This window comes from Orbicella faveolata, unplaced genomic scaffold (genome assembly GCF_042242905.1).
Source record: "Orbicella faveolata isolate gen_17 unplaced genomic scaffold, um_ofav_v1 contig_27, whole genome shotgun sequence".
NCBI classification, from domain to species: Eukaryota; Metazoa; Cnidaria; class Anthozoa; order Scleractinia; family Merulinidae; genus Orbicella; species Orbicella faveolata.
The window spans coordinates 4667969-4694549 of NW_028301555.1; the positions used below are offsets into that span (position 1 = coordinate 4667969).

Below are 26581 nucleotides of genomic sequence, written 5' to 3' on the forward strand. Positions count from 1 at the left end.
AAACCATGGATAATTGTATGGGAAATTAAAACGCGACTGGACGCTTTTTAGCACAGCTACATCCCTCAAATTTGGTCAATGCAATCCCTTGTCTAGTATCTTAACACTGCTATTCGTAAATTTTTCAGATTCAATTTTTAAGAAAGTCACTTGCCATCGGATTACCATACAAACATTGTAATTCCTGACACTGTTTTGCCTACCCGTTAAAATGGCTTCCAAACTGCTGTAACGTCTATCACGACTTCAGAAAACAATTTATCCGAAGCTTATGAATCTATTCAAAGCTCTTCGAATTCTGCCTGCCTTGTTATTCGTTGACCGCTTTAATAGCATCGTTTTTTTGGCGGCGACAATGTTATCCTTCGTTTCCTTGAAACGTTTCCTCTCACTTTTTCTATGTGTAGTCGATCCGCTTTCTCCAGTTCAACTTGTAGTGGCTCTTTTTCTTGCACCTTGGTTGTGTTGCGCTCATTGGAGTTTTGTTTTAAGCTAAGCCTGAGCCAGTGCTTTCCCAATCGAGAACAAGAACTTCAGCACTATTTTTTTGTTTGCCCTGATAATGAGCAAAATTTCTTCCCCCGACATGTTGTTTCTTGCACTTTTTGGATGTGCTGGTGTGTTCATTTGAAGAAACAGGCCTGTTCTGGGTAGCATTCGCAGCGGTGGTGTTTTTGTCATCGAAATTAGCGCCAGAAACACGCTCTTTAGGCTGATGTTCATGGCTGTTTTCAGCGTTTTCTTGTCCAGTTTGCTGTCTCGGAACAATGTTTCGTGATAAAAATAGTCTCCGATGGAATTCTTCTGCTTCTTGTAAACTTTTTCTTAATAACAACTCAATAAATGCAACTCGAAACTGTCTCTTCTTCACATTGTAAATAATTGTGTTTAAAACTGAATTGATTAACACCGGCACAAGACCAAGATGACGAACTAATGTTTTAACATTTGGCGAAGATGTTTCTCTAAAAACATCCCATGTAAGAAACATGGAAAACGATGGCAAAGAGAAACACAAAAAAATTGTCAGTATTATTATCCTCGTTAGTGTTAAGGCTTTCTTTTCCTGTTTGAATTTTCTTCTGACTTCCACGGAAACTTGCTGTGAAAGAATACGTTTTTCGTGTCGACGGGCCTCCTTATAAACAAAAATTTGAAGCACGACAATTGAAAAAATGATTGTTGTAAAGCTGATAAATATTGCGGTTGTTAAATACGAAATAACGATAAAGAATACGATAGCTGCAATCCACACCACAGCAGAGGAAATTATGAGGCAAGCTTTAGTGACGACTGTAGCGTGAGTGAAGGTATGTTTAATGGCAAAATATCGCTCTCCGCTGATTAAAAGTAAGTGGGAAACTGTTGTAAACGTTAATATCATAAAGCAAAGCGTAAAGGCTAACTCAATGTCACAAAATTCGTGAAAACCTTTCCCTTGTAAAAGGAAAATAGTCTTGGCTATGTGAAGGGGTTGCAGAACAAGCCCAACCATCAGATCGGTAAGCGCCAAACAAGCCAACAGAATGTTAGAGTGTGTTTGAAGTCGTCGTTTGGTTTTCACGGCGATCATAACCAAGGCGTTAAAAAAAATGGTAAAAGGACAAGCGACCAAGTTAAGAAAAGCTGCTGCGACAAGCAAGCCATCAGACAAATCGGTAGAAGAATACTGCAAAGAAACAGTTTTGAGGAAAAAGCTTGGACATTCACTTTCATTGTCAATCCGTGGAGACCGAGAGAAATTCATCCTTATTCGTTTCGGTGAACGAGGTGCTGCGGTTCGTAGCTGTAACCTCTTTTCGTTCTTTGTTCTCTTATAAATTTGAAGCAAAGAAAGTTAAAGTTGTGCAAATTTGACAGTTACAGTTACAGTTACAAGGTGCACGCAAATGGGCAGAAAATAGAGACCTAATAATGGAAAAACAAATGGCTTCTTCACGGAATTTACCTGGCAATCAGCGCATTGGTCGCATTGTTTATGTAGCGGAAATCTGTGGAGAGAAGGATTAGAGTTGACGCAAAGGCAAACAATGGGCATTAAAAGATCTTAAAACTGCTTGTTTTCTTGCTTATCCGACAAGATATATTTGTGTACACTAAACCAGTGGATTAATATTTTTGCGCATACTGATTGGCTACTTAAACTCGGGATAATGTGTGCAATCTACCTCCTAGACTTCATAAGGAAAATGGTTTATTGTTTCTTAGCGATATGACTAAAGAAATTTAGGTTGTCTTTCAGGCAGCTGCCCTTTCTATTGAAACACATAGTCAGCTTTCTATTATTTACAAGGACGGTTTTATTATTTTGAGTCGTGAAATTATTGGCGAAAATCGACACAAAACGGTTTCTTTACAATACAGTTTACCGAACTTAAGTATTATTGTTTAAAGATCAGCGAAATTAAAACAGAGAAGTTTTATAAATTAAAATGTCTTACAGCATGGTTTCTAATCAAGAAAAGTTTACGACTCATTTTGAGGAGGCGTCACCGGAGAAACTTTACAATTAAGACCCTCTCTACTCTGAACCGTTTGATGCAGCAAAGCTTAGTGACTTGGTGACTTGCGACCGACTCACTTTTAGATAGTATAAAGCACCACTAAACTTTCCTAACGAACCGAAACTTCAAAAGATGCTCATTGATTGTTTACATTAGATCCGCCACTACATTGTTTATGTTAGTTCTCGCGTGCACATTCAGCTGAAAATGGAAACCCCAGCTTGGCCAACTGATACTCTTTCTGCGCATACTTGCACGAAATTTACAACTGGAGAAGAGCAACAGCTCAACACAAACTAGACTTTCTGCTACGATAACAATCTCAGCCTCAATTTCTTGGGTGGTAAAAGGTTTGAGGTTGTGCTCGCAATTATAATTTAAACTATTTTGTGTTGTAATAACAGGAATTTGCTGGCTCTGTCACGCAATATTCGCGTCTTATCTTGGCGGTGAAATTACCGAACCGATTCAGTTCGATTTGGTTTCATTTGTGTTAGCAGACCGGTCATCCGACTAGTCGTGCCAATTAACAATTTCCACACAAGAGCTAGCCTGCGAACAGGCTACCGGCGAGGACGGAAAAAAATTCGGCGAGCAAAGCGAGCCGACGAGCGCGAAACTGAAGAACTCGGACGAACCTGTTCGCAGGCTACACAAGCGCTTTGTTACACTTACACATGAACAGACCATCATTTGTAGGCAGTTATATGCAGGTCACGTGGTGGGCTCTCGGAAAAAAATGCATCGAATTATAATTACAGCTATATCATAACTGATATCACATCGATCGGTTAAAGCAACATTTCCATAGAGGGTGACATCAACTGCTTCCTTTAGTTGAAAATGTTGCCCTTCTTGAATGGGTAAAGTGACTTAAAAGTTTTTAGCGCCTCCTATTAAAAGACTTTGGTCAAATCAAACTTAATTGAGTTCAGAACTTACTTGTCTTATTTGGCTGAACATTTCGGGAGGTGAAGCGTCAGGGATTTATTAACTTGCTGTAAGGAGTCTCTTAGAGGAGCTTAGATGATCAATTTCCTCATTTATGTCTTTTTGCTCCTTGTCATAATTACAGTCTTTCCGCAACTTATGTCATTGGTCACTCAAACTAATCTTAAAAGTTGGAATTCTTTTAACTAATATAGACGGTCAGAATGACCTCTCAGTTAAGGTTACTTTAACTGTTTCATTTAGTTGAAATTTTTAGAATGGTCAAAACGACAATTAAAATTAGTTACGACTATTTTAAATAGTTATTTTAACTAGTCAGTTTTTACAGTGTAAACAAAATCATGCAACTCTAAACTGTCCACTAGTTTATTTACACATTTAGACAGTGTAGCCATAGTGGAGCACTTCTGTATTGGTACTTCACCGAAGTACCAATATGCCAAGTGACCACGTTGTCGTATACAATAACAGTTCTCAATCTCTGTAAATGGTGGTTTTAAGAATTCGGAGCTCAGTAAATTTCTGCCTCTAAACCCTTCGATCTTAGAGAAAATATACATAAATATATGTCAATAATCAAACATCTTGGTGCCTAATGATTTTTTTCCCACTGCATTAATTCTCCAGCTAACTCCATAGAATGTTGTTCTTTTAAAACCAGGCAGCAAGAGGACATCCGGATTTGAGGTCTACACTTGACACCATAGAAGTGAAGTCCTTAGCTGTAAAGTTGCTGCTACCTTGCATTATAATCTTGGTAGTGGTATTATGGCAATTCCAAATAGAGCTCAAGCCTAATGTACTGAAAACAACCATGAAAAAAGCACGGAGGGAAAATACGACTTACACATCCCAAAACAAAGCACAATTTGAAAAACCTACCATGAAAGAAGTACAGAGTGGAACAGCGAGTAAAACATCGCAGAATAACACGAAGTCTTGGCTCATCGTTTACTATTCGACGTTTTTTGGGGCACGCCTCAATCTTCACGAGAAGTGGAGCAAAGGGGAGTGTCCCGTATCATGTGAGATAACAAGTGATCTATCTCGAGCAAGTGAAGCGGATGGCATTGTTATCCATGGTAGGGACGCACAAATGACTCCTCCTGTGAAATCTGTGCCGTGGATTCTACAAATACAAGAAAATCCGGTGTACACCCTGCCATTAAGGAACTCCAACTTCATGTCCAAATTCAATTTGCTGAAAAGCTATCGCTTGGATTCGGATTTTCCTAATCCTACTGTTCTGTTGCCGAAGTTAACACCACCAATTCCTTTCAAGAATAAAACTGGGCTTGTTATGGCAGCATTCTCAAATTGCGAGCCAGTTCGAAAGGAATACATGAGGCAGCTGATGAAGTTTGTGCAGGTTGATTCTTAAGGCTGGTTTCCATATGATCGCAGACGATCGCAGACGATCGCAGACGATCGCAGACGATCGCGGATCGCAAATCGCAGATCGCAGACGATCGCAAAGAGAGTTGTTTCCATATAATCGCAGACGATCGCAAGCGATCGCAGAGCCGACTGTTGCATGCATTTCGGACAGCGGAACTGTCAAAATTACACGCGCGTTGTGCTGGCGGGAAAATCGCAACAAACAATATGGCGGACGTCGAGGAGGAAATTTTGCTGCAAGCAAATGTATTCCTTCTTTTTGTCAACCTATTTTGAAATTCCCTTGGCACTGCATCTCGCCCCGAGCCAGAAGGTAACGTTTTCAATCGCTTCAGATAACGACCATAAGCAGTTCTTATGTTGCGGAATTTGACCTCCGCCTCAGCCGCCGATAAATTAAATTTCTCCCCGATTTTTTCCCAGTAGTTAGCCTTTTTGTTTTTGTCTTTGAAATCTTTACTGTTACGGTGGTAAACGCACTGATATCATGCAACTTCCTCCATAAATTTCTCGTTACTAACGTTACCTTGTTCAACGCCAGCCATGTTTACAACAAATAAGCGGTTGCTTTCTTGCAAAGAAGCGTTGAATCATGGGTCGGAATTCAAAATATTATGGGATACGTTTCGATCGCAGATCGCAGAACTTTGGTTTCCATATGATCGCACGATCGCAATTGATCGCAGACGATCGCAGACGATCGCAGAAGATAGAACATGGTTCTATCTTCTGCGATCGTCTGCGATCGTCTGCGATCACGATCGCAGGATCGCAGACGATCGCAGAAATGTGTTTCCATATGATCGCAGACGATCGCAAAACTTTTTGCGATCTGCGATCCGCGATCCGCGATCGTCTGCGATCATATGGAAACCAGCCTTTATGGAGGTTGCCTTCATAACAAAAACGGTCTGACGGCAAGATATCGTAATCAAAATGGCAAAGATTTTAGAGATATAAAATCTGACCTGGCCAGACAATATAAGTTTACTCTGGTGTTTTTTAACCAAGACTGCGATTATTTCGTAGATGCTCAACTCCATCATGCATGGAATGCTGGCTCGATTCCTGTAGTCATGGCTACAGACAAGCTTGACGAGTTCCTGCCTGGTCCATACCTTAATCATTCTGTCATAAAAGTCCGTGATTTTGCAACACCGCAACTTCTTGCCGATTACCTGAAGTATCTTAGCAATAATGAGACTGAGTATAATAAATATCTGGAATGGAAGTGGAAAGGATATGGTGACATCACTGGAACCGCTATTGGAGATTACTGGATGCCAAAGTATCCAATTTATTGCAAAGTCTGTGTTGCGCTTGCAGAAGGACGAATACACAAGGATGGTCTGAAACCAATACCCTGCAAAGCGAGGCAATTTTCAGATTGGAAAATAACAAAAGGGGCCTAACTTTTTAGTTTTAACCTGTGAGGACTTGCAAAGGGTTAGGGTTAGGGTTACGGTTAGGATTAGGGTTAGGGTCTAGTATGGCAAGCCGTTTGTAGCAAAATTTAATCCTTGCGATATATGTTTAATCCTTTAAATAACGGTCTTATTTAAAGATAGAAAAAGGCATTCTATCCAATGGTAAATAAAGTTTTTGGTTCAATTCAATCTTTTAATTTTCACGATTCAATCCAATACCTGGAATATTGATTCAATCCAATACCTTGATTCAATCCAATACCTAAAATATTGATTCAATCCAATACCTGGAATATTGATTCAATCCAATACCTAAAATATTGATTCAATCCAATACCTGGAATATTGATTCAATCCAATACCTCGAATATTGATGCAATCCAATACCTGAAATATTGATTCAATCCAATACCTCAAATATTGATGCAATCTTCCTGGGCCGAGCGCGGCCAACAGGAACGAGAGTAACTGAGCACTAGAGAGCACTGAAAACATGGCGGGCGAAGGAGAACTAGATTTAGAAGTTTAGTTTCCTAAGTTTCTTGCAGACATCTTGGATAAAACGGAAATAATTTTTGAGAATTTTGACTCAGAAGTTGCAGAAGCGCACGCCGAAGTTCTTGATCAAACCATTAGTGTGCTTAGGTAAATGAGACATTGCTACAACCGAGACACAAGGGACACGGAAAATTTAGATTCCATTACTGCCGCTTTTATAGATGTAAGTTAACCAATTTTTATGTGACAAACATATTTGTTTATTAAAAGCTGTGTGTGCTAGCTTTTTGTGGCAAATAACATAAACTGTGGCAAATTTTGCTACCACATTGGTCTTTGGTATTGTGCATATTTCTGCTGTCCAATCATTACTGGCACACTAAACTTTGAACTGTAAACAAAATTTTTGCTGTGCCGTGTGCACAGTCAAACATGTTTCTCACAAAAACTGCTTGTGTAAACCTGGCTTTAAGTTATTTTTGAAATAAGAACCTTTACATTTTACAAGACAGCAATCATTGAACATTGGGATGTGTTTTAAGTTTTTCAATGTTGTCTCATGTTTTGCATTATTTAACCCACACGTGGTACTTCTTTCGTAAAAACGATGTTTTTCTTGATATTCTATGACAAACATGGCACCAATTTGTTGTGAATAATATCGGGTACCAAGGGCTCAAGGCTAACACTACTGCCAACTAGCCACACATTTCAGTTTTGAATAGTAGATTTTGCACTTTCACTAGCCATTGTGACAATCATGATGGAATGGAGTACTGGTCTACTGGATGAAAACAAAATTGAGAATTATCCTGACAAAGTAAAACTGAAGAGAATAGAAACTAATGAAAACAGGGAAACTATGAGTGGATTTCGTGGAAATAATTGCCTTAATAAGCATATGATAAATATTTAACTATTAAAGGGAGATAAGAGAAAATGGCAACACTGATAAAAGTACATCAGAGATTGAACATAAGCACATTCAAGAAAAGCAGGATTCGTGTTTGTGGGAGTGAAATTTTCTTAGTGATTATTATTAACATTTTAGATGCAACAAGAAATGTCCAAGATTGACCACTCTTATAAAAAAGTCAGTGAAGCTGTGTATGAAAAAGGCTGGCTGGTGCAAAGTTAGTTTTGGCTAGTGACATGAGTCCTGTTAGTAGCCATTACGCCAGTGCACCAAGAGGTTAGTCTTGTGTCCTGGGTACTTTTGAAAATAAGATAACAAATTAACCTTGCAACATTTTAATATCTGTTTTGATAAGCACCTGAAAAATCTACAAGGCAGAGTAATGCACATGGCAGTTATCAAATGCCCTGATTTCTCTTCAGTTTAGTTGTGTTGCTAGAAGTTAGGCATTCTGTAATAATTACAGAATGCCTAACTTCTAGCATTATTCAAGCAGTTTCTGAGTTTTGTTTAGTTGTGTTGCTAGAAGTTAGGCATTCTGTAATTCAAGCAGTTTCTGAGTTTTGTATATCAATGAAAAGGAAGATGAGAAAATAATTTACTTGATACAGGGTGAGGTTTTCTGTTGTGAACTGAGTTGCCAAAATACTTTAAGGGCCATAATCTTCTTTACCAAGCCCACACATATGTAGTATTATGCAATTGTCAGTTGCCCAAGTTTAACAGTCACTAGTTCTAGAACCTCTTGGAAGATGTCTACTCCTATTTGACTTGATTATCTTAAGGGATCTAGCCTTTCCAATACAAATGACTGCACTGAATCATGTTGTCCCAGGTCAATTTCTTCAACTACAACATTGTTATCACTGTCCAATGGAGTTGGGCCATCAGGATCATCACCATAGTATTCAAAATCATATGACTTTCCATTTGAAAGGGGGTTTTCAGGCTGCATCATATGATTAAGCCACATTTGGTATGGCAACCAGTTTTTTTTCTGTTCTTACATTTTGGTGGTTGAAAGCTTCAGTGAACTGGCAAAGAGCAAGGTTTATCCTTGGTTGAAAAACTAAGTGTAAGGTGGAAAGATGTACTGAATTATCAGTGTCCAGGATGCCTGACAATTCCATACTACAAAAAGTGTAAAAGTTCAAGTGGGAAGCACAACGGAAACATCCCTCCACAATCTTTCAATTCGTTGGTTGTGTCGATGGCCCTGCAGTGAAGCTGCCCCTCTCCTCTCTTCTAACCTGCTCCATTGTATCGCACACACCAACGTTTTCAACACCATGATCTACTCGTACTCTGGAAGGCCAAAATTCTCCGTCTCTCTTAACGGCATCCAGAAACAATTCAAGAACTGTTTCTGCTTTATTGTTGGCACTACATTTCAAAAACATTATTCTCCGAGAAAATCCGTCTATACAGCCGAATTAGTATTTTCCATCGGATCAGAGAGTGATGTCCATCCAGATGCCAAAGCGAATTTACGCACCCCATCTCAAGACAGTATTTTGGGGATCTAATTTTGCTAGCCTTTCTCTTATTCTTCTCCGTTGAACCCGTAACCCAATGGACTTAAAGAAACCTGCAATGAAATTATATCCATACTCTTGAATGATTTCGGTTCCTTATCAGGTAAGCTGTTGAAACCCCTCATATCTTCTCAGCCATACTCTGTCAATCTTCTGTGAATTGTCCATTTCCAAACTCCAATCATCTTTGTTATCGTTGTCCAGATGAATCCTAGTCCTCAAAGTTCCTCGAGCACCTCAACAGGAATTTTACGAAATGGTCTTCCATGATTCCAACTTCTGAGTCAAAATTCTCAAAAATTATTTCCGTTTTATCCAAGATGTCTGCAAGAAAGTTAGGAAACTAAACTTCTAAATCTAGTTCTCCTTCGCCCGCCATGTTTTCAGTGCTCTCTAGTGCTCAGTTACTCTCGTTCCTGTTGGCCGCGCTCGGCCCAGGAAGATTGCATCAATATTTGAGGTATTGGATTGAATCAATATTTCAGGTATTGGATTGAATCAATATTTCAGGTATTGGATTGCATCAATATTCGAGGTATTGGATTGAATCAATATTCCAGGTATTGGATTGAATCAATATTTTAGGTATTGGATTGAATCAATATTCCAGGTATTGGATTGAATCAATATTTTAGGTATTGGATTGAATCAATATTTTAGGTATTGGATTGAATCAATATTCCAGGTATTGGATTGAATCATGAAAATTAAAAGATTGAATTGAACCAAAAATTTTATTTACCATTGGATTGAATGCCTTTTTCTATCTTTAAATAAAACCGTTATTTAAAGGATTAAACATATATTGCAAGGATTTAATTTTGCTACAAACGGCTTGCCATAGTCTAGGGTTAGGAGAGCCGTGAAGGTCACAGAACCTCTAGTACATCACTTTAAAACATTTCCTGAAAAGTATTGCCTGTTTCTCTTTATCCGAAACGTTTGAGTATTAAAAAACATTTTCAGTCGAAAATTAGTGCATTCCTAGTTGCCTTCTAAGTAGTAGTTTTGTCTCCAACCAACTGACCTAGGGCCAGATTCACGAAGGCCTTTTAGATTAAGATGGTGACTGGTAAGTATAGTTCGAATACAAAAGGCTATGTTGCGAAATAATGCTTAGGATTCGTCTTAACTTAGGAGAGCTTCGTAAATTGAGACCCTGGTTTCCATATTAGAAAGCCGTAAACGAGCAAAATATAGGATTGAGCGTTAAATTCACTTGTTCTGTAGTTCTGTAGTTCTGTGTTCACTTGTTCTGATACGCATCCTCTAAGCTAGCAAGAAATCTCAATCTTATAATTTTACAGTTCTTTATGTAACAATATATTATAATCACGAACGCAAAATTTTGGTTTGCTCTTAGCTTTCTTTGATATTTTCATTTTTCATAACGCCCATGAAGCAAGATGATTTGTGTTTGAAACAAGCCGCTGGAGAAGTTTCTGCTCTTTAGTTAAAGCCTTAACGAAACATACTAGCTAGAAAACATCTTGCGTAATTCTAAACACTACCTCCAAAGTTTCTGACATGGACAAAAAGACCCGAAGCCAAGCGACCAAGATCTTTTAAACTAATAATCTTACGTTAAGGCGTGCTGCTCGATCTTGGACTCTCGGCTGCGCCAATTACCTATCACGACGGTTTTGTCGCGTCTCTGGAGGAAACAGTGCTAACATTATGATTAAATCCTTTCTCTCGGACATGAAATGCTCACAGAGCACTAAGATGAAGGGAAGGGAATTATTTAACGGAGAGCAAAGTTTAGGTCTTTAGGTCTGCTGTAACTCAATATAACACTCACATCCTTTTTATAGGTCATGTGATCAGTGCACCAGCATAGTTTTTTTGTAAAAAAAAAACTAGATTCTTATTATTAGGTTTTTATCAACGAAATATATGGCTTTTGACTGTCATGCTGATGATAGTAAGCGCTTTTTGTTGAGTGGGGACTGCCCTCGGTGAAGAAACAAAAATAAAACAAGTTATGCGACACATATAGCCATCGTCTTTATTGCTTTCGTATCCCTTAAGTCAAATATTAGAGGTCGCAGAATTGAATCACAGTGCTTGTGTCTACATTACGTTTCTGCTAAATGTACCAAAAGAAGCAGAATGATGCACCCTGTTAAGGCATGGTAAACTCTATATATGGATTATGAGACTAGACTTCAATTCGGAGTTTGTTTTAATCTCTAGGCCAAGCCTACTGGCAGTGCTTGGCACAAAAAAGCCAATAAACACCACTGTTGTCGAATTGTCGACCTGGTACTCGATTACGTGATCATCCGTTCAACTTTTAAATTCAGCTCAGATCGCTTCACCTCGTTAAGCTACACAATTGCTTTTAGAATATCCTCAAGTTAATAAAAGGCAATCGCCTTTAATGTTCGTAAGCGTTCATCTTGAAATTGAAGCCTTCGTCCTTTCGCTGTTTTCGCCGTTGCGTTCGCCCAGTAGCAAATGGGAAATGTCCGATACAGTAGATTGCCAAACTAATTCTCCGAGATTGTGGGAGAAAGAACTTTCTCGATAGGGGAATACGCGTAAATCGAAGAAGTCATCCTTGAAAAGAATCGAATTTTTGGGTTGATGTTTCGAAGGGACACGGTATGTCTGAAAGATTTAGGTCATGTAAAGAATATTGCTTTGAGACATATATGCACCATATATTCCGTGGGGACACTAACAATAATAACAATAATAATAATAATAATAATAATAATAATAATAATAATAATAATGTACATACGTTTATAGCATACGTTTTTACTACTGTATAAAAATAAATTATTTCTAGACATTACATCAAAAATCTCAATGCTATCGCAAAAAACAAAAACAGGTCTCCATCAGAGAGATTAAAAGAAGAAGACGTTACATCAGTCTTGAAATGGATCTAAGACGATCTATAATGTAAGCACGTGAGAAAAACATTGGTCGAGGGGATCTAGAGCGAGTAAAGTTAAACGGTGGGCAGCGGGAGACTGAGTAACGTTTCCTCCCTGGAGCCACAATCAGCCACCTACAAACTTAGGAAACGGTTAATAACGACAGTTTTTCACACAATAAAACCCGATGTATTCAAAGGCTGCATTATTTAAAGATGTATGCTGTACCTCTTGTTAAATGACCGTACAAACGTCTGCAAATTTGATCTTTTTCTTATATTAGGAGATGACTTGTTCAATATTAAACATGTTTTTCATAGTTAGTAAAGTGATCGCTGCTCTCAGTACTATCGTACTTGAAATTTCCTACGCAGAATAACTTTTCACTAAAATGCTAAAGAGGACATCAAAGACAACTATTATGAACAAAGAACGTCACGTTGGCCAACTATTAGACAGTTAAACTACAAGCCTGCGTTTTCCATGACTGAATAGTCAACTAGACGCAGCCGCGTTGAAAATCACTCGTAGAACACGAGAAAGATCGGTCTAATTGTTTGAGAAGGTCACAGTCCAAAAACTACAATTTTATGCATTTTTCAAACCAAAAATAAAGAATTTCCCTTTTAATAGCAAGGCATGGGCGACTGTGTTCTACCAGCGAAAATACGACAAAAGAAGAACTAACATGATTAGCAAATTTCCAGTAGAACAGGCTGATCTAAGAGAATGTTATTCCTTTTTTAGTCAACGAAGAACCCAGTCTACGATTCCAAGGACTGGTCTAAACATGCAAAACTGTCAGTCTTGGCATTAATGAATTTGAAATAGTGAGGTGGAGAGTTTTCTCTTCCAAGTGATCGCATGCCTGTTTGGGTATCTAGCCCACCTTACTTGTACATTTAATAGCGACGAAATCAGGACTTTTTAAAAAGTCAGGCCATGTAAGGGTAAAACTACGACAAGAAACACGGTGCTGACACTACAACAAGCGGGTGAAGTGACATAGTGCTAACACCATAACAAGAAGGCAGATGAAAGGACGACGAATGAGAAATAGGCTGACTTTCCGAAATGAATTCCTTAAAAGGTTTGAAATTCAGATGAGGGTCATGGATATGAGTAAGTGCTTGTTGAAATACTAAAAGAATACATTCGCTGTCCATATTCAAAAAGTACACTTGTGGTTATCAATCAATTAATCAATCAATAAATCAATCAATCAATCAATCAATTAATCCGTCAAAAAGTCAATCAAACAGGAAAGATAATTGGCATATAGGCTTAATTAGAGAACTGAAAGATTTAACAATTTTGTTGCTTCACTTTACAGAAGAATACTCCGTGGCGATGCCAACTATATTCCGCATTCGCAGTCGCCATTGTTATCCTCGTCATGTATTCAGGTAAAATGTTCATTCTGTTAGAATAATACTCAACATCAACAGAGAATAATGAAGAGAGCAGATCCCCGTACCCCATGATAGTTATTTGTATTCTATTTATAGTTTGCGCTGGGTTATTTTCAGTCCGTTCCCGTGACCGTGCGGTTTCCTCCTACAACACAATTACATGACGTTAGTCTCACTTACCAATCAACTGTCGAGTTGAAAATAGCGACACTGCTTGAGACAGAACTCTGAAACCCCACACACAAAAAAAGAGCTCAGTCATATAGACATACAAAAGTGAAAAAAGAAAGATGCATATTATTCTTAAGAAAGAGAAATGATTGTGATGAGTTAAGGCGGCTAGGTCACGGTATTTTAGGTAATTCTGTTTATTTTCGTCAATTATGAGCTCTTAACGTCAAATTAGCAGAAACATAGTCTTTTATTGGTAAAATTACGGCCACATAACAAACAAGAATGATATCTAAGCATCATAAATGGCACCTCATACGAACTGAGATCCTTGTAAACTGAAAAACTTTGATCCGACGTCTTTAAGTTTGCCCGAATGCAACCCTTTCTATATTTGCCAAGATTGCAAATACATGCTCCTTTTTGGCTTTTCTGTGTGTCGTTTGAGTTTTCCTATAGTTTCAAGCCATTATTGTGATATTTCAATTCATTCTATGACCAATACATCAGCTCTAAAATTACCTAAAATTACAGGATCTAGCCCCCTTTAATGACTAATGACTAAATTACCTCATGTGCCCGAACTGTTTTATACTGTAGTAAAAAAATGACAGGGAACGGCCCATCACTACTACAGACAGATAGAAAACCAAAGGATGTAGCAGCTTTTAGTAAGGTCTCATATGAATGGCTTAAAACCCTTTGAGAGGACAAGAGAACAAACAACAGAAACAATGCCCCCTAGCCCCAAAACAATAACACTGAGCTGCTACGATGACGACAAATAGAATTACAAGCTTACGAGAGCTGCCACACTACCAAAACCAAGTCACGCCACCAACTATTCACATAGCTTTCCAGACGTTTTAGGGACAACGCTATGTATCTGGCTCAGATTGTCCAATACTTGATATTTCAGATATTTTTCTTTATATACCATACCTTGTTTTCATAACACTTATCCACTCGATAGTGTTTTATCCCGTGGATAGCTCTGTCTCCCTTTTAATTGTCCTTCCGGAACCAAAACGAAAGCTTTCCAACGAAACAGTTTCATTGGTGCTCGCTTCTTACAAATAATATCTGTGATGTAAGCCATCAAAAGTAAGGGTTATATGAGGCTTAACACGAATGGAAGTTTTAGTTTTTGAAACGTAACACATTCAGTCAAACCACAGAGATGTGTCGTTAGGCCAATATCATGATCAAATGATTTTATTTGACGATGATGATGCTGATAATGATGAGGAAGAAGATGATGATGATAATGATAATGATGACGACGACGACGAAACTTTATTTAAGTGTTAAGACCTCATAGCACGTAGTGACAATCCCTTACTGATGTGGGGACACCAATTATTGAAAAAGTATATTTAAAAAAATGGAACTATGTTACGTACAAGTGGTGCCAGTGTCTTCATATGAAATCTTTTTCTTGCTTCTTTTATAAGGCCATAACTTCACAAGAAATCTTAGTAAAAACAAACCTTGTGGTAACCGCGTCATAAACACAGCTCTACCAAATGGAAGTCGTCAGATTATTACAAAGGGAAATGTCAGCTCTTGTGTCAAGGAAGCGTTCAAAGACTTCTTACTTGTTATTGTTTACAATCATTCATTCTACGATAGCATACCTCATCTGGAGGCTCTGTATAAACCTGCTTTCCCTCATCTGTTATTCTGCGGTCCACCTCACAATACCACGGGACCAGGCATTCTTATGGTTGATATCATGAAAGGCTTTCTAGGATACGAGTGTCTTGGTAGAGTAATACGAGAACATCCGGGATATGAGGGATATTTCTACATCAGCGATGACGTCATACTGAAATATTGGAATTTCCCAGAGTTTGACAGGGAAAAGATTTGGGAGTCGTCGTTCCTTAGCTTGTTTCCAATCCACTTAACGTGGCCCCGAGAACTAGCTGGTATTGGTGGAATACCCCGTATGGTTTGAATAATTGCCGAGGAACTTGTGAAGATATAGCAAAAATGAACACATCTTTTAAATAGTCTTCTGGAGAACAGTAGTGGGACACTGCGATGCTTTGGAAGTCGTTCGGACGTTTTATACATTCCTCAAAGGCATGCCAACGCGTTCTCAATTCTTTCGGAAACATTTTACAAACGGAACGTTTTCCTGGAAATTGCCGTGCCGACTATTAACCGACTCCTAGAGCAAAACGAGAACATCGCTCGTCTTCCTGGGTACTACCTTCCAGGAAGAATGGCCGATCCTCGAGCAAGTGATAGCAGGTTTTTCTGGTACTTTTACTTCTCTCATAACGAGTACTGCTTCATTCATCCTTTTAAACTTCACCGACAAGGACTTGACAGCAAGTTTAACATTCCTGTTATCAAGTATTTTTTTAAAAAAGAAAACTTTAGAGGAGACAGCTTTATAACAGACTGCGAAGGCTGAATGGCCATGTCTACCCGCATTAATCAATATTTCACATGTGAGATTCCTGCAGTGCCTGTCTCCTGTCTCCATCTTAAGTGTTTTGTTACATTAAGCTGGAGTTTAGACTGTAAAGTAATAATTAAGGCAAGAGAAAGTTAACGTAACCTCTGGTTAGTGGAAGAGCAGGCAACATGGTCACCCACCAGAGCAACATTTAGATTTAGCCATTGCCATGTGACCATAAATCACCTAATAAGAGCTACATGTAGTGGATATTAGATTCAACTAAATTCCAGCTATATAACAATGCGCTACAGCTGTACAATGTTGAATTGTGCTGAGCCCCACTGAGTTGAACTACATGTACACCTGCACACTGCATTGTGTTACACTGCACTGCATCAAACTACACTGCACAGGACTCAGTTCTTTATGCTGAATGGTGCTGAGCAAGGCTGGGCTTCGCTGTGCTTAGTCTCTACTGTATTGCAAATGTACATTGACAGAACATATATACATGTAATAGAAGGGTAACTTTCCAAGGTTCATTACGGTCACCATGCATGTTGATGGAAAAACAAGCTGAATGGTGTGTTAGCATGTAATTGAACCTTTATAAAACACTATAAAATTGATAGAAAAACTAACCTACCCACTCTGATTTCAAGGTTGTTTAACCTGTATGCCCAACCATCTCCTCTGTTGACTATGTACACTTCAGAAACAAGCTCAGAATCTGCCCTAGGTCAACTCTCCACAAGGGTCTAACTGCCCCTGGTGTATGCGTACAAGATCCTTTATAATAGTTTGTTTCACTATTACCATCCACTGTAATTGTTGCCGGTCGAGTTATGTATTATTTTCAGTTAAGTATTATTCTCTGTTAAGTATTAGTCTTTGTTGCGTATTAGGAACGCTTCGATATCATATGTCATACCTCGTGCGTTATCGTTTTGCGATAGTTGTTACAGAGACGACAATCGGTAAGCGTGTATTTCCTTCCTTGCCCTTTTCGTTGCATTTCTTGGCCAGTTGTTGTATTTTAGATTTCCTCGCACTCGCGTATTTTAATATGTATTCGTGTTAAGTAATGGTTATTTTAGTTTTAGTATTTCGTGTCGCTTAGACTAGGTTTTTTGATTGTATTTTAGTTTGACGGTTTTGGACATCAAATCACGGCTAATACGAATAAATCACATTGGAATCATACTTAGTCTTTGGTGTTTGAAATCAGTACTTCGAGCGACGTCCTCGTAATCTATTTATCTCAAGCGACATCCCGACGTTGTTACCACGCCTGGAGTTACATCCACTCCTCGGCTGGCTATTAACCACCAATTGAGCTGCGCCATTTTTCTGATCAGCATACTTTCCAAAGGCCAGATTTTCTTGAAAGAAGCATTAATGACCATCATGGCATTGGATTAAAATTAATAAAAACATTTTTAGAGAGACATTCAGAATGAACATGATGAATCATTTTATTATTTTTCAAGGGGTTAGGAAAGGGCAGTTGAGAAGTTACCTGTACATGTATAAAAAAATTCCTACAGAATGGAAAAGTCGAGAGGACAAAATTTGACCAATGAACCATGGGATAAAAACATGATAATTATTATCAAACAAGCCCTTTCAATGGTTTCAATGCTTGACTGAAAATAATCTCACACAACCTAATGGTGAAGAAAAACCATGTACTTGCCAAATTCAAGGTAAAGAATTGTGACAGAAATAAAATGATGAAAGGCACATTCACTTTCTTTTGACAGGTACATGTACAGTAACTGTCCATTACACCTTTCTGCTAGAACTTAATTTGTTGTGCTTGTGACTTTAATAGACTTGCCTTCCTATTTTTGGCAAAACATGATCTACTAACAATGTAACTTAAACACATTACTGCTAATTTTGACCTGATCTTTACCCTGTTTATTTGTCTTCTTTACCACTACCACCAAGTATCTTTTCCCAGGCATTGATAAATACAATTAAGGTCACTGAAAAGCCCCTTGGGGACGTGGAATAAACGTATGTATGTATATGTATCTTGACCACTTAAGCTCAGGAATACAGTTTATCACTAATTAAAACTCTCGTCAAAGCTGGTCACAGCAGGAACACAAGGTACAGTGTCACACAATTTAACGATTGCCTGGTAGGCAGAGCTTCATGTACAAGTGATTTAACTGACAAGCAATAACATCACCAAATAAAGAAAAATTGACCAAGAAAAGTTCCCAAACAGCAAAATGTAAATGTGGTAAATGAATAATTTCAAATACTATTAATTTATTTTTTTTCAGTTAGCTGTATTTGTAATTGAAGGCAATGAATGATTACATCACAAAAGAATGTCAATGAAATGGGTGTGACAAAACACAGACTGCAACCTACAGACTTGCATTCAGATCCACTTGGATGGGGCTCTGCATAGTCTCAAAAGGCTTCAGTTATAGAATACAGGTCTGTTTAGCCTCTCTTGAAAATGGTAATAGTAGCACCATAAGGTGTAAACATGTACAGTATGTATACTTCTCAAAGCCATTAATAATTCATCAAGTAAAAACAAAGAAAATCACAACCATGAAGAGGGATTGCATAGCTGGTCTTTAAATTAGCATAGATTTTGATGATTTTACTTCTCCATTTTCTCCTTATTTTTTGTTTCAATTGAGAAGATATATCATTTAAGCACTTGAGACAGTGTTTCATCAGCTATATCCAAACACCTCAAACTTTGTCAAAAATGCTCCACTGCACATCGTATTTTCAATTCTCTTCTGGGTGTTTGGATATGCCAATGAAACACTGTCTCTCTTGTTTGATATACTGAAAAATGTCTCCAGGTCCGTAAAGTGTTGGTTTGTACTCCACATTTATCTCATACATGTATCAGGAATCCAAAGATTTCCTGGATGTCAAAGACCAATCACAGTTTCCTTGGGTGCCAATAGGCAGTAAGCATTTCTTGACCACGTGTGTATCATCCAACCTGACTATGCTAAGTTACATGTAAATTTATAAAAATAAAGTATTATGTTGGGTTACCTCGTGAATAAATTTCTACCTCACATAGCTGGAGAACTTTACTCTTTGTAGTCATTATATACCAACATATTTACCCGTCGTCAGCGGATTAGTGAAACATATGGCTGATGCTCTGAACTGAATAAAACTATAGCGTCCTGTGCATTCATGGTTGCTTGCCAGAGTTTTATAAACCAGCGAGCCAGCGAGCCATGCGAGCCAAAGGGCGAGCCATGCGAGCCATGCGAGTCATGCGAGTCATGCGAGCCCTAGTAAAAATGTTAAGATTTTTTATTTGTTACATTTACATTCACATGAGAACAAGAACAAGAGCAACGGAACAAGATGAATAAGATCGCAATATTAAATTCTTGCAATATTAAATTCTAAGGGAAGGGACAACCACATGCAGCAGTCAGCCAACCGACAAAGTTTTGGTAACTCTGATTCACTAAAGAGCGAACCTGTTAAAATTACGCGATTCACTCACCATTCTTGACGCCAATACACGGAGTTGCCTTGAAGTACTGTTCTCTTTTTTCTTGAATGATTTTCAGCGTGGATATCAATGAATGACAGGTGCCAATGGATACCATTCACTTACCAATTCGAGTAGCGGTGGGGCGGTGGAGCCGTACGTTTCTCTCAGAAAATTTCTTTACTTTAGTCCTGAACCTTAATAAATTTTTGACGCATCGTTTTTATTTTTTGCGGATCCTGGACGATTTGAATACACAAAATTTTCTCCAAACAACAAAAATATGAAACAAAGAAAAAAATTCATCACACTCAGGGTAGCCATTACTATGACGCAAGACTTCGCACGATGTGCAGATGTTTAGAGCATTTTTCATATTTGCCGCACCAGCAATAGTTCTGGTAACCGAAGCGAGATTAGGATTTTCTTTTGGGAATATTTCAATTGTAGGCACTTTTGCAGCTAAATTTTTATTTAAAATTAATTTCCCAGGCCCGGAAAGAGAGAGTACCCTAGGAGCGAGGTTGTACCGTTTATACTCGTCCCCAGGGTCATCTCCGCTTTCAAGATGGCGGGCGAGCGGTTTATAGCGATAGTTTAGTGATAGTCGGGCGCGAGATCTATGTTTCTTGGCGAAAAGTCGACGACCTCCCAGACCAGTTGAAGAAAAAAAAAATACTCGCATAAATGGCTCGCATGACTCGCATGACTCGCATGACTCGCATGGCTCACACCGTGGCTCGCATGGCTCGCTGGCTCGCAGATTTAGCAGACCCTGCTTGCCACATCTATAGAGTTACCTGGGCCATAAAAACAGACCTTCCATTGAACCTTACTATTTTAAATTCCCAGCAGAACTCTCCTAAGGCTTTCACTATGGGGTGGACCACTTGAATATTGAGAGGGGTAGGTAATTTTGTAAAAAAATTACTGCAAACATACTTGTACCAAAAAAAAACATTCATGCACACAACCACTGGCAAAAAAAATTCACAGTCATTCAGAGAGCCAATAAAAAGCATGTTACACAGAGGAAAAAATACCATGCATACTACAGCTGTACACATGTCCTGAGAAAAAAATTTGCTAGTGCATGAAAAAGTAAAGAGGAAAACTTGTGTATGTACATGTACCATGTCACCCACACCCTCCTCAAAAGCCCAATGGTCCACCCCAAACTTGACAAAAAGGAGTTCCAATAGACCTTATCATGATTTTGGAAGCTTTCTTGATGGTTACATGTAGGCAAGTGTCAGAAAATAATTATTAACAATTTATTAACAGTGTTTGAAAGGGAACCTATGACAAATAATTTTCTTCAAAATCTACTTCTGAACAGTTTATTAATAGCGAAGTTAAGTTTCTAGGCAAAAGATTGCACTAAGCAACTTTGAGGGAAACAGCTGGGTTAGAAAGCCTCCTGTCGCATTTTTGCAAACTTGTATGCAGCTTAAAAGTGCATGCCACTTTACAGAAAAAAATCATAGACCAATGTATGCAAAAATTATAAATAGCTCTGGACAATAATTTTTTAGCACAGGGACATCCTTCAAATTTGGTTAATAATAATAATGCAATCCCTTTCCTGGGATCTAATATGTCTGCTATATGTTAATTGTTTAAAATTCCATTTTTTTAAACAAATTATGTGCCATCAAGCAACCTTTACTTAAAAGTGAAGTACATTTGAACAATGCTAAAAACAGGTCATATTAGAAACTCTTATCGTCAAGGTATGCCTATAATTTTCCAACAATGAGGAGCTTTGCTAGAGAAGAACATCTGAAGACAAAGTTACTTGTATGTACATCTGTCGGTGTCCAAGATCATCAAGGTACAGTGTACCATGAAAAAATCATATTGAAGCGTACAAGCTCTTTTCTCACTGGGCTAGATACATGTATAACTCATCTTTCAACTAAAGAAGTTTGGCAAGAAATTCTCTAAGCTAACTGGCCAGTACTATTTTGAGCACACCTTTTATCTATTAATCTATCAAGACATTCAAACAATTTGCCCCTTAAACACAACCTTTTGCATAATAAATATAAATAAATATGACCTCCTTTTAGTGATAATTTACAGAACGTGTGCTCTTGTGCTACTTCCATGTAATTTGTCTTAGGGGTTAAGTTTTAAGAACACTACATGTATGTACTCACCAAATGTTATTTTGTAGTCTACATTGTTTTTTCCTGGATCACCTGTGAACCTGTTAACTATGTGTATTTCATAGACTGCTGCGTGACCTACAGCCAGGTCCACTTGCCACCAGCTGGGGCTGTCTTGGTTTGTATGTGAACAGTGTTTGTTAAGCATATCAGTGTCTGCGCTTCCATCTACTGCTCTTCCTGACTCAGCAGCACCGATCTGAGCATCACTGTATGTTGACAACTGAGTTGTGGGCTTTCCAAGAGCAAGATTCTCTGTGTGTCAGTCAGTAAAAAACATCAACTCCTTTGTTACATATATGCAGAAAAATATACTCAGTAGTAATATTATTCTAAATAGTTGTGCGCTTTTATCATAAGCCCCTAGCTTGGGAGATTGGACAACCACTCCCTACATTATATTTATGACTCTAAATAAAGTTACCTTACCTTCCCTTACCTAATATACTTCCATAATGAACAGTGATTTAATAACCCTTTATAGAAATGGATATTTATAGATCTCTTTTCCACTTGCATGGATAATCATGAGAGAATTTCTTATTATAGGTAATTACTGTTGCTTGTAAAACCTGTGTTGTAACAGTACTGTAATACTGTAAGAATCTGTGAGATAAGTACTGTATTGTAGATTTAGTAATAATTTAATGATAAGTAGTTTCTGTAATTTTAAACTTAAGTTTCCTAATTAATTTGGAAAAAATTGTATTGGTAAAAAATTCTTATGTGTAGTACATGTAGTTAAATGTAAATGTAATGTTACTTGTGTTCTTGGCCAAGACATTTTACTCTGACTCATACATGTATAAAGGCCTCTGTCCACCCAGGTGTATAAACGGGTACCAGTAACTTTAATGCTTATACTGGAGGTAGCCCTGTGATAGACTAGCGTCCATTATAAGGGGAGTCTCATGGCTTTATGCTACAGAAGCCAGAGAGAAGCACAGGATATGTAGACTCAAACTTACTTACAACACGTGTACAGTATCAAAGTTGTGTTTTAATTAGTAATACAAGTAATAATTACCTGGTTTTTGCTTCACTCCAAACACCTCTGCTCTCAAACACACACCACCATGGTGAGTTCCTGGCAAAAATTGTAAATAACTCACTAAAACACCCGCATTAAGAATGTGCTTAATCTCTGAGTTTCTGTCCTCATTTTCCTTAAGAGACTGAAATTAAAACTTAGGAAACTATTAGTTTCAATTATGTGACAAATCTATTTTGTTTTAGTAAGTTAGATGGCTCACTAGCAAAACTATCTTTATTTTAAAATCATAAAAAAACTTGTTAAATAATTATAGACACACAGCAATAGTACTTAAACTTCAATTTGTAGCAGTGAACATATTGCATGCAAACAAATACTTACATGTAACTGTAGAATAGTCTGAATCATTTCCTTATGTGTGAAAATATAATGATTCATTTCTCACATTACCTTAACTTGTCCACCCATCTATGGATGATTGTAGAGTGTAGAGGGTCTGAATGGGGGGGTCCACATGTCGGTTGTCGGTTAAAATTTCATTACTTTGTCGATTAAAATTTTCGACCTTTGTCGGTTGTCGGTAAATCTCGGTTAATAACTAAAAGTGCAAGTTAATTATTCACATTTGTTATGTAATTTGCGCAGTTTTAAGACTTTAAACTCTGGACGAAGTGTTTTTTTTCCCAGGACGTCCACAAACACTTATTACAATTACTATTCAACGGCTCTCGTGCCTTTACTGTGGGGTTTTACGGGTTTTTCGCTGCCACACGTATCAATCTGCACCGTTTAATGGATCTTTAATGATTTTACAACTACTATCACCCCTTAACCGTCACATGTCGAGACGCACAAATGCACAAAAAGCCCTGCCGGATTATGTAACACACGCTCTGTTGACAAGCTCTGAATGTTCTTCAAAATCTGATTCCTCGTCATCCGAATCTGTCTCATACTCATCAATATGTACTTCTCTGTGATCCTCGAACACCTCAGTAACATTCCATTCGTCCACAAATTGTATGCTAACAACGCGTTGTGGTACTGCATTCGTTTTCTTCAGAGAATCGAAGTCTCTCTTGAGATTCGTTGTCGTTGCGATGAACAGCGTAGACAGCTTTTGTGGTCTCACTCCTAACCGTCCGTTGGCGCACTTGTCTATAGCTCTCTACCCACTCTTTGATCTGTCCTTTTATACCTGTTGTTTTGTCGTCACTTGGCAAAGGTGTCATCGTAGCAATAGCAGAAAGGGGCATGGCCCGACCGCATGAACAAACAACTCGCAGTGAAAATACAACAGCAGGGCCTCTCGTCGGTTCGATCACGAGCCGCTATTCTGGAAATGAGGCCCTCGCTACTCCCCGAAAAGGAGGATCCCGGGGCTTTAAAGAAATTTGAAGACAGAAAATTCTATAATTGACTAAATTTGGAATTAATGCGGCTACGTCTGATGAAATTGAGCCCACCATTCAAATTCTGATCTGTTCTTTCTGAATACAAACATCCCTATAACCTCGGACCATGTCCATTGTCAGTTAGAATTTTTTCGTCGCTAGTCGGTAATTTTTTCTTCGTTTTGTCGGTAGTCAGTAATATTTTTTCGCCCTTTGTCGCTATTCGGTTAACCCCATTCAGACCCTCAAGTAAACGCGACGACAGTTTCTGCACTGAACAAGCTAGCCGCTTACCGCAATTCGCCAATTCACTTCAGTGCGAATCTTCTGGAAGCAACTTCCAGCAAAAGTTTTGGATACTGAACAGAGCTAATCTCTTCAGTTGATCAGCGAATCAATCCCTTATTTTCGCTGTGTTTACAGTTTTGTAATTTGACTAAATACACGAAATACGTTTTGATTTCGCTTGTTTATCACTTGATGAATTATGTGAATTATGTGGTTTGGTATATGCTATACACTCTTTTTTATAAGAATATTGTTTTTCGGGTGAAGCTAAATATTCTTATTCTTCTGCCGATTTTAGGCCGAAAATATCATTGTGAATATTCTTATATTATAGCGTATGACATGTCCATATTCGAATGTATTTGGTGTCTGGATCAGTGGTGTTAAAGTAATTTTTGAGCCTGCCTACAAGCATTAAGGCCTACTATATCGCACATAACTTCTTTCAGAAATGTTATTAGAATCGAACATACGGCAAGTGCTGTTTTAGTTACATTTTGGCTAGTTTTGCAGTTTAGGGAAAGGAAGAATTTTATACGGTATATTGAAAAACATATAATTGTATTGCATTTACAATTTCAACACAAAAAACTATATTCTTTTTAAAATCCCAGCCTCGGGTTTATCCTTAAAATACTCCTAAAATTTCGCAAATATCATTCTCGATATTCTTTTAAAATATATTCCTATAAAAAAAGAGTACGTTAAAACAATTATTCCTCTCCGTGTCCGCGGTCAGAAGTGGACATCTAACTCGCCGCGAATGTAAATTATTGCTGAAAATGATTCTGAAAACTCGTTAAGGGGCCGCTTTCTATAAGTTGATGAAGGTTTCACTAATTTAGCAAAACCTGTTTTGATGGAAACAACGCAGGTGGCAAAGATAAAAGAAGCTTTATATTCCAGAACGGAAAATGATTGTAGATTAACGATATCTATGCAATTTTCAGAAAGAGCAAGAGAAAAAGGTTCATTTTAAAATGGAATCTAAGTATGAAAGTGTAAAAGGACAAGACCCAGTTTTAGGGTAACAAACTTTACTGGCGTGCTAGACCTAAGCGTCCGAGCGCAGGCGCATTTCCGGCTGTCGAAAAGATGAACAAGCGAGAGTGATAAATACTTCTGCTTTCGCAGGCTAGTTAAACTTAATTTGTACTGAAAAATCTTTTTTTTTTACCAACTGAACTGGAATGACTTCTTCATCCAGTCGCTGTTTTTATACCTTTGCAAGGACTTTCGATTAAGTTTTTGAATCCAACTCAAGGTAGTTGAGTTAAATGTGACATTTTGTGGTCTTTTGCAGTTTCTGAGATGGCACACTAGCGGTCATGGCCTCTTATTCCCTGTACTGACGCGATAGAAAGCTTGCTTTCAGCCGTTTTCTTCCCCGATAGTACGTTGCCGCACCAATTTTTTCATACACATTTAAACATAGTCATATTGGCTGGCAAACGAGATTCAGTGGACCGATCAGAAGGCTACAAATGTATTAGTCGACTTTTAGAATTTAATAATGTACTTTAGTCAAACTACTATACACAGTAATGGCCTTGATACTTGATACTTTCTAGCATTTCTTTACTGACATTCTGAGAACCACATTCAAAGAATTTTTTCCCTTTTAATACAAGCGAGTTCGGTTTGTGCAAAGACGGAAAATGCTATTTTCAAATCACTTCACCTGGAAATTCTTCAGGATAATTTAGTCTAATTTTGCTGTCATTGTTCTCTCAGATAATTGTCATAAATCATTGAACTGAATTCATAGATACACTATTGGCAGATTTGTTTCCGGGCGTTTTCGTGTGATATTTATCAAAGCATATGGTTGAAAAGTTATATTTCCTATAACATAATATCAAGGAAATTAACAGCCCAATCTTGGATTCACAAGGATATCTCTGAAAATTAAATGAACAGAAGAATATCGCAAAGAAACAGATTTAAGAAGCTCGAGCATCCATTTGCACTACTAGACGATGAAGACTAACGGTTCCTTAAGGGCTTTCTTATTGTCAATTTGTATTATTCACCATAAAACCCATTTTTGTGAGTGTACAATAAAGTTTCATTCATTCATTCATTCATTCATTCATTCATTCATTCATTCATTCATTCATTC

The 26581-nt window shown here is 38.0% G+C and overlaps 2 protein-coding genes and 2 pseudogenes across 2 annotated transcripts; 2 read left to right on the forward strand and 2 right to left on the reverse strand.

Annotated features, from left to right (window-relative positions):
* Window positions 1-443: 443 nt before the first annotated feature.
* LOC149107230 (uncharacterized) lies at window positions 444-2163 on the reverse strand. Its single transcript, XM_089296505.1, has one exon. It carries the CDS (start codon window positions 1745-1747, stop codon window positions 488-490), a length of 1260 nt encoding a protein of 419 aa, XP_089152631.1. The 5' UTR covers window positions 1748-2163; the 3' UTR covers window positions 444-487.
* A 1952-nt stretch (window positions 2164-4115) lies between these two features.
* Window positions 4116-6422, forward strand: LOC110068500 (GDP-fucose protein O-fucosyltransferase 3-like; annotated as a pseudogene).
* A 7885-nt stretch (window positions 6423-14307) lies between these two features.
* LOC149107231 (uncharacterized) lies at window positions 14308-16302 on the forward strand (annotated as a pseudogene).
* A 2427-nt stretch (window positions 16303-18729) lies between these two features.
* Window positions 18730-23245, reverse strand: LOC110048018 (uncharacterized). Its single transcript, XM_089297116.1, has 4 exons — window positions 23228-23245; window positions 22811-22958; window positions 21775-22038; window positions 18730-20412 (listed from the first exon to the last, which is right to left on the reverse strand). Exons 1-4 carry the CDS (start codon window positions 23243-23245, stop codon window positions 20378-20380), a joined length of 465 nt encoding a protein of 154 aa, XP_089153242.1. The 3' UTR covers window positions 18730-20377.
* Between the last annotated feature and the right edge of the window lie 3336 nt (window positions 23246-26581).

Coding starts and splice junctions, on each gene's coding strand:
- LOC110048018 (XM_089297116.1), bottom strand. Junction 22,039..22,810: donor TGGAGTGAAGCAAAAACCAG/GTAATTATTACT, acceptor ACTGACACACAG/AGAATCTTGCTCTTGGAAAG. Junction 20,413..21,774: donor AGACTACAAAATAACATTTG/GTGAGTACATAC, acceptor TTTATGGCCCAG/GTAACTCTATAGATGTGGCA.
- LOC149107230 (XM_089296505.1), bottom strand. CDS start 1,747: ATGAATTTCTCTCGGTCTCCACGGATTGACAATGAAAGTGAATGTCCA.